General features: G+C 54.0%; 1 protein-coding gene across 1 annotated transcript; it reads right to left on the bottom strand.

Annotated features, from left to right (window-relative positions):
* Nucleotides 1-5,457: 5,457 nt before the first annotated feature.
* Nucleotides 5,458-8,086, bottom strand: LOC123106090 (expansin-B4). The gene is made up of 4 exons (XM_044528297.1): nucleotides 7,711-8,086; nucleotides 7,491-7,600; nucleotides 6,587-6,771; nucleotides 5,458-6,166 (listed from the first exon to the last, which is right to left on the bottom strand). The coding sequence occupies exons 1-4, from the start codon at nucleotides 7,928-7,930 to the stop codon at nucleotides 5,827-5,829; spliced, it is 855 nt and encodes a 284-aa protein (XP_044384232.1). The 5' UTR covers nucleotides 7,931-8,086; the 3' UTR covers nucleotides 5,458-5,826.
* Nucleotides 8,087-8,887: the final 801 nt, after the last annotated feature.

The raw sequence follows: 8,887 nt of genomic DNA, 5'->3' as shown, positions 1-8,887 counted from the left end.
TTTTGACCTTGTCAGAAAATCATAGCACAAAATAAACTCGAAACAAAATTATTTTATAATCTAATCATTTTAACAACGTCATAGCCCGTGACGTTTCATCTCCATATAGAAACGCTGTGCAAGCTCACGTTGCTGCCTTGGCCCCACTCGCTGACGTGGTAGGTTGGAAACGTCGAGCCAAATTGCGTTTCCGGAAACGCCAAGAGCGTTGGCGTTTCTGGCCAGCCTGTAAACGCAAGGGCCATGGCGTTGCTGCCCTTGATATTGTACGTAGTACTAGCGTGCTTGGTGCCACTAGCTTCACTGTTGATGTGGATATATAGTATGACGTCCAGGCAACCAGATGCATGTGTGCGCGCCATGCAAATGCATGGCCATGTCTCCCTACGCGTAGTGCTAAGCACACCACATGCATGGTGCATGCACGCATGGCATGCTGATGCCATTTGGTTAATTATAATCCGAAAACAGTTCAAAAGCAAGCCATCATGGTGCATGCATGCATGTCGTGCTGCTCTGAAGCTGCAGGCAGGTGACGTGATAGCAGGCGACGCAACCGAAACGCCAAAGCTCATGGAGTTGCTGGACAGGGCAGAAACCCAAAACCCCTGGCGTTTTCAGAAACGCAAACTAGCTCGGCGTTTCCAGCCTGCCACATTAGCAAGTAGGGCCAGAGCAGCAAGCTAGCCGGTTCGGCGTTTTTATGTGGCGAAGAAACGCCACTGGCTGTAATATTGCTAAAAGGGTTAGATTGTGAAATAATTTTACTTTGAGTTCATTTTGTGCTATGGTTTGCTGATAAGGTTAGAATAGTGATTTTGGCCCCAGGAATGCATAGATAAGTGGTAGGAGTATAATAAAGCAATGAGCATATGTTGTTGTTCCCGGTTGTTGGCTGGCTCACAGTCACTGCTAGCTGTGGTTGCCTCTGTTTTTATTTTGGTATCGCCACCAAATGAATCACTCTTTCTTCTTGGAACTCAGATGCAAGCATTGCGACAGAGACCAGCTCAAACTTGTCCACAAGTTGATGCAGTTGCGTGACGAAAATGATAACGATGAGATAGATAGACTTGAGCCAGAAAATAGAATGGAAACTAAAGCTTGTTGATTGCCCTGATCGATGCAGAGAGCGCGTGCGAATGCATGCATACCCATGCCAGCCTTTTTTAAGATCGATGCGCGAAACTGTAAAGTCCCAAAGAGGAACGAAATGAGGAGTCGATCAAGTGTAGAGTAGGGATGTAGGATAAGGAAAACAATCAAAACCAAGACCAAGATGCCCTCCCATCCCATGCCCCCTTTACGGAAAGCCGTAGCTTGTTCGTTGCTCTGCAATTCGCAGTTCAGACATGGGAACATGGGAGCGCGGGAGTACGTTGGTCTGAGACTGAAACCATTACTTTGACCGGACCATGACTGAGTTCCCTCTGTCAGTCAGTAACATCACGCGTCCACGCCCGCCTCCAGTTCTTAAACTCGATCTTACTCGACAAGTTGGTCGTATTTTAGAGCATCTTACAACTAATCCGGCCCATCAGACGTCCGCGCATATATCCAGACGCGTCCACGAATAGTGATCGATCATATCTCAAATTTTCTCTTCCACACCTCACTTACGAATTCTCAAAAATCCATAAAATTACATGCAACGTAGAACCCAATCTAAATTTTCTCTGGCGCTCGTTCGGCTCCACGGCCATGTCCATGTCCAACAGCCGTCTGAGCTCCTCAGAATGATGGTGTGGTCGCCGATGTCGGTGTACAAAAAGAGGGGTACGCTTTTTGTACCCCTATAACTGTGCACGGGCAGTCTAATCCACGGGCACCACCACACTGAGCAAGGCAAGGGAGGCGAGCCAAGGTAAGGCCAAAGCTCAGGAGAAGCAGAACGACGTCAAGACCAAGACCACAAAGAGCAAAGGGGACGAAGCGGACCCCCGGCAAGATCCTTGCCGGGAGGCGATTTTAGCAAACCCGACAAGACCCTTGCCGTGGCAGCTCGCCCTACACCTACGGAGTGAGTCACCCTTGAGTCCACTGCCCCCATGGGGCAAGGATTCGGGAGACATCCCCGTGGTGGCATGCAGATCTTTGTGAAGACATTCGAGATCAGATACACCCTTCAGAAGATGATGATCCTTGGCGGGATCCCAGCCAAGGAGGACCACAAGGCCCCCGGCAAGATCCTTACCGGGGATGACAGCAGGCGCCACGGCAAGACCCTTGCCGGGGCCCGGCAAGGCCCTTGCCAAGAACACCCGTTGGGCCACCATCAGGCCCACGCCAGTCAAACCTCCACCGCCGTTCGCATGCAGCTGCCGACCCAACCAGCTGGGCAGGCACACGGATAAACGAACCGTGTGCTATCTGTTTGATCCGCTCTTCTCACGACCCCGCACCCCGCAACCGTAGTAGGGATTCTTGTGATCCCATAGGTGTCGTTCCCACCGACAGCCGGTGAGATAGAGCAGGGCATGGAAAATGAACCGGCTCAAGGGACTCGGGAGGCTGCTGTGTCCCAGATCCTACTCTTCCTCATCATAGCCTGCGGCTTGCACCTCGCCGGTCAATGTGAGGTCCATGATAGAACTCTCGTGGCCGAAGCCCGGCAGTTCAACCACGAGGCGGTTGCGGCTCCAGGGGTTGCCGGTGACTCGAACCGGCTTTGGAGAGGCGTGCAACTCGGCCTCCGCGGCCTATTCTGCTAGGGCTGTCGTGGCCTCCTATGCCCTCTGCCTCCCATGGCGGAACATCGCTCCATGGCAGCAGACGCGCCATGAGTCAAGCCGGCATTTACGCCCGGGTCAGAGCACGCGCCGCCGCCATGACTTTGGGGCGCCAAACGGATCGCACAGGCTCCGGCGAGGCAGCGGGCAAGCGCCTCCCGCCACCACTGTACGGGGGTTGAGGAGCCCGGCCGTCGATGCTCATACCTATTTTGTTGAAATAGTTTCACCCGTTGCTGCATATGAACGCAGCGCACTTGTTTTAGACACATAGAAAGATGAAAGAGAAAACAGAAAGACATGGATCATGGATCACACGTGATCCGCGTATAAATGGATCATGGCTGTTTCATGGACACATGATGCAGCACATAACCCCTCAGAATGATGGTGTGGTCGCCGATGTCGGTGTACAAAAAGAGGGGTACGCTTTTTGTACCCCTATAATTGTGCACGGGCAGTCTAAGCCACGGGCATCACCACACTGAGCAAGGCAAGGGAGGCGAGCCAAGGTAAGGCCGAAGCTCAGGAGAAGCAGAACGACGTCAAGACCAAGACCACAAAGAGCAAAGGGGATGAAGCGGACCCCCCGGCAAGATCCTTGCCGGGAGGCGGTTTTAGCAAACCCGGCAAGACCCTTGCCGTGGCAGCTCGCCCCACACCTACGGAGTGAGTCACCCTTGAGTCCACTGCCCCCATGGGGCAAGGATTCGGTAGACATCCCCGTGGTGGCATGCAGATCATTGTGAAGACATTCGAGATCAGATACACCCTTCAGAAGATGATGATCCTTGGCGGGATCCCAGCCAAGGAGGACCACAAGGCCCCGGGCAAGAGCCTTGCCGGGGATGACAGCAGGCGCCACGGCAAGACCCTTGCCGGGGCCCGGCAAGGCCCTTGCCAAGAACACCCGTTGGGCCACCATCAGGCCCACGCCAGTCAAACCTCCACCGCCGTTCGCATGCAGCTGCCGACCCAACCAGCTGGGCAGGCACCTGCGTGGCGGCATGCAGATCTTCGTGGAGACCCACCACTGCGTCACCTCAGCTGCCTGCCTGCCTACATGGCACCGCGGGCGCCGCTGGCCAGGGCGCGTGTCGACGCGAGAGGGAGCGGCGACGGACGAGACAGGGCTCTCCCCCGTCCCCGATAAAGCAAGGACACCTGGGCAAGACGCATTAAATGCGCCTTGTCATGTAATGCGAGGGATAACCTCGCATCACTGTTTCCCTTTCCACCTCCTGGTACTACTGTGGCAACCCCTTTCCTATAAAAGGAGGCCCAAGGCGATCAGGAGGAGGATTCGGCTTTTTGGAGCTCCTCATGCCCCATAGCTAGCTCAAGAACACAGATATATAATCCACCAAAGCAGGAGTAGGGTTTTACGCATCCCTGTGGCCCGAACCTGGATAAACGAACCGTGTGCTATCTGTTTGATCCGCTCTTCTCACGACCCCGCGCCCCGCAACTGTAGTAGGGATTCTTGTGATCCCATAGGTGTCGTTCCCACCGACAGCCGGTGAGATAGAGCAGGACATGGAAAATGAACCGGCTCAAGGGACTTGGGAGGCTGCTGTGTCCCAGATCCTACTCTTCCTCATCATAGCCTGCGGCTTGCACCTCACCGGTCAATGTGAGGTCCATGATAGAACTCTCGTGGCCGAAGCCCGGCAGTTCAACCACGAGGCGGTTGCGGCTCTAGGGGTTGCCGGTGACCCGAACCGGCTTTGGAGAGGCGTGCAACTCGGCCTCCGCGGCCTATTCTGCTAGGGCTGTCGTGGCCTCCTACGCCCTCTGCCTCCCATGGCGGAACGTCGCTCCATGGCAGCAGACGCGCCATGAGTCAAGCCGGCATTTACGCCCGGGTCAAAGCACGCGCGGCCGCCATGACTTTGGGGCGCCAAACGGATCGCACAGGCTCCGGCGAGGCAGCGGGCAAGCGCCTCCCGCCACCACTGTACGGTGGTTGAGGAGCCCGGCCGTCGATGCTCATACCTATTTTGTTGAAATGGTTTCACCCGTCGCTGCATATGAACGCAGCGCACTTGTTTTAGACACGTAGAAAGATGAAAGAGAAAACAGAAAGACATGGATCATGGATCACACGTGATCCACGTATAAATGGATCATGGCTGTTTCATGGACACATGATGCAGCACATGAACCCCCCCTCCTCTTCCCGCGCTCGCGCGCAGGATTCAGGACGCAGAATTCAAATCCTGAAGAGAAGCCGTTCCCGCCAGAGCAAGACAGAACTCTACAAGGAATGGAATCGCCAGGGCTAATCCGATCCGTCGTCAATAGGACCGATGATCCTCTGCAATCGCAGGTGAGACATACAGTAGTGCGTACTACGTACCTTTGTCTGAAACTGGAACAATAACTTTGACCGGCCCATGACTGAATCTCTTTCTTTCAGTCAGTAACAGCGCTAACTTTGACCGGTCCATGACTGAATTTCTTGGTCAGTCCGTCACACTCATTTGTCTCGGATTAACAGTGTGTAGACGCCGTTCTTCACAGAAAGAAAAGAGAAGATGGATCTACTACTCGACTAGTCTCTGAAGTTTAGTTGCTCAAATGGTTTTCCCGTCGGTCGCTGTAATCTACCTAGTAGTCTAGAGTACGAAGGTAAATTGCACAAAAAATAGTACTTTGATATATCTAAATGTATTTTAGGTCTAGATACATCCATTTTCTACTACGAGTAATTTGGACGGAGAGAGTAGAAAAGTAGTACCGAACGAAATTAAAAGCCAGGAACATTTATACATAGCCTTGCTCAGTCTGATCCGACCGATGTGATGACACATCATGGATGATGCATGATTCACACATACATAAATGTGATCATGGATACAGAGCATGCTTGCAGATGCATCCGCAAAGTCTGAAAACGTTAATACGACGAGGACGACGACGACTAATAAAGTGGGCGGGAGAGCCAGCGTGCTTGAACACGGTAGGGTGCCTCCTCTATTTCCCACGATACAACTTGAGAATATGAATTAATTAATTAATTGAAAACTCCCGCCAAAACAGCATGCATCGACTCCCGCCAAGCCAAAACAGAGCTCTCGTCAATGGAGGGAGAGGTCTAGCTGTACTGGACGATGGAGCGGTAGAAGGTGTTGGGCCTCCAGTTCTTGGGGATGACGTTGCGGGCGACGAGCGTCTTGCCGGACTCGTTGCGGATGCGGAGGGAGAAGGGCGCCTGCAGGCGGTGGTTGGAGTCGAGGCGCCAGATGGAGCCCCACGACTCGCGCATCCGCGTCCACCGCCCGCCTCCCCCTCCCCGGCGGCCGGACTCCATGAGGTCCACCTGCACCACGTCGCCGTCGCCGTTCTCGTACTCCACCAGGATCGCCATGTACACCGCGTTGGACCCCTCCTCCACGTGGAACCCCACCTTGAGCCCCGGGAACTCGCAAGGCACCCTGCATTTCATTTCATCAGCCAGCCATTGTTACCATGAGTTGCCAGATCTACTAGCTGGGTGGGAGGGGAATCTTTTCATGTTGGTGCCACTGCTTTGCTGATCAAAGTTTCAGAGGAAAAGTGATGTGGGCAAGATTATAGTATTCGATGTGGTGATGGCGACGGATGCCTGGGCTGTTTACAGTACAGTGCACGGCGACAAGAGCTGCGCAGCGAGGCATGTGCCGCAGTCTCGCTCTGGGTCTGTGTGTGTGTGTGTGTGTGTGAACAAGGGGAGGGCAGTGGTAGCAGTTAATGTGGGCGGTTGATGCTACAGAGAAGTTGCAGAGCTCACGCGGGCAGTGTCGGTGGCACACTGAGACTAGTAGTAGCACTGAGTGAAGTGAAGTGAGGTAAAAAGAAAAAGAAGCAAAGATTACCTGGTGAACTGGATGTCGATGATGCCGGCGTGGCGGAGCTCGTCGTTGCGGCCGGGCTTGGCGAGCTTGCCGAAGGCGGTGCCGCTGAGGTCGAAGTGGTAGGGCGCCACCGGGTAGTAGTTCATGTCCGTGATCACCACCGTCTCCTGCCGCCCAGAGCACGCCTTGTGCTTCGTGCACTTGATCTGTGTTGGTGTCACGTACATACGTATACATCATCAGAAAACCAACACTAGTACTACTAGTAGGACGGGAAAATATCTGTGACATTTTACTAGAAAAATAAATGAATAAACCCCATTTTGCTTTTTGAGCATCAGTACAGACACAAGCGCTCATATACACGCGCATACATTCACCCTTATGAACGCACACACGCACACCCTACCCCTATGAGCACCTCCGAGAGACTGAGTCGGCATATATCATCTTGAGATTTACGAAGTCACCATAGGCGCCTCGTCGTCGACGGGAATATCTCATCCTACTAAAAGCGTATCGCCGGAAATCCTGAAATAAATTCAGGAATAATGCGAGCACCAGAATTTGAAACCTGATGGGTTGGGAATACCACTGTCCACCTAACCAACTCAAACACAGGTTAATTCGCATAAACCCCATTTTGCTGGACAGACAAAAGGACACCGAACACTGGTGCGTCGCACTGCATGGGGAGCCGTGCCACGCGAACGTGCCGGTGCAGGTGCACGCGCAGTGGCACGGCGTCGATCGAACAAAGTAAAGTGGGGATGGGCCAGCATGCCTCGCAACTACTCTACTGACTTTGACCGGAGTACGGTCGATGGCGGAGAGCATCCAAGGACGATTAAGAAGGCGACTAATTACTCCACCTAGCTAGTGACACTAGTGGAGTGAAGTGAAGCAAGTAGGGGCATAGGAGTACCTTGTAGCATGCGCCGCAGCCCTTGCCGTCCTTGAACAGCGGCTGGTTACCGCAGGAGGTCATGGCCATGAACGGGTACCGGTTCACGTTCTTGAACCCGCAAGCGCCGCCTGCATCCACATCCACACCCGGGGCGGCCGCCATTGTTGTAAGCAACGGGGCCAAGCAAAAGCAAAGCTCCAGATCTGAGAATGCGAGAAGAAATGGAGGCGCGGCGTACCGTTGTCGTAGGGGCCGGCGCCATTGGGCGCGCCGTACCAGGTGGCCCGGGCGACGCCCGACTGCCCGATGGACACGGCGCTGGAGTTGAGCACGCCGGGCTCGCCGGCGACGCCCGTGTCCAGGCCGGCGGACTCCTCCTCCGCCCTGGCGCCGTGGAGGGAGGAGGAGAGCAGCAGCACCGCCGCCACTCCCAGGAGCGTGAGCTGCGGCTTCCCCATTTCCCTCACTCGCTCACTAGTGACACTACCGGCTCACACTCAGCTTGTAGCGTAGCGTGCCGTTCAGTTGGCTGCGTTTGGCTGGGTGTGGGTAGGAGGGAGGGGGATGAGGTCTCTCCGTGGTGGGCGCCCCCATTTATAAACCGGACGGGCGGCCGGACGGAGGCTCGGCAGCAGCGGACCAGCGGTACACTTGTAGGAAGACCCCTGGCCATGGCCTCCACGTAGAATGTACATTAAACTAGTCGCCGGGGGTGGGTTTGGCGCAGAGGCGAACGTGCCATGTTGCTGGGGTGCACATGGCTGCCCTAGATGCACGCAGCACAGAGAGACCGGTGCATCTGCATGGCCTTGACCAGCTACGAGCTAGCTAGGCGCGCGAATCACCGTCGTCTTCATCATCATGCCACTCACAAGCATCCAAAGACTTTTTCCGTTCTCCAGCACCACAAAGCCCGATCAAGAATCAATACGTTCACATCCATTTTCCTACTACTAGCTCACTTGCAGGCTTGCAGATTACTACTACTATTACTGGTTAGCTAATGAAGCTCGATAATGGCTACTAGTACTGCTCGGAGTGGTAAACTAATCGGGCATGGGTGCTTAATTAGTATAGTATATACTGGCAACGGACTGACAGGGTTTCTGCCTGCCAGTGAGACGCACCTGCATCGATGTAACCATCCTTGTCCTTGTACGATTGATAATATCTATATCTACTCTACTCAACAACCTGTGTTATCCTACTTGATCGCGGATCGATGCGGGGGGAAGGTGTCCATCCGTACGTAGTACGTACTTTGTGACTTTGTGTTGGACGCACACAAGGCCCCCAACTGGCCGGTGTATGTATACAACCAGATTTGTGGTACGGTACTGTATGGAGTAACTCTACCACTGTATGTACGGGGGGCACATTCGGGATCTGGCAGTATACGTGCATAAACCATAATG

Source organism: Triticum aestivum, chromosome 5A (assembly GCF_018294505.1).
Source record: "Triticum aestivum cultivar Chinese Spring chromosome 5A, IWGSC CS RefSeq v2.1, whole genome shotgun sequence".
NCBI classification, from domain to species: domain Eukaryota; kingdom Viridiplantae; phylum Streptophyta; class Magnoliopsida; order Poales; family Poaceae; genus Triticum; species Triticum aestivum.
This window is presented reverse-complemented; position numbering and strand designations above follow the sequence as displayed.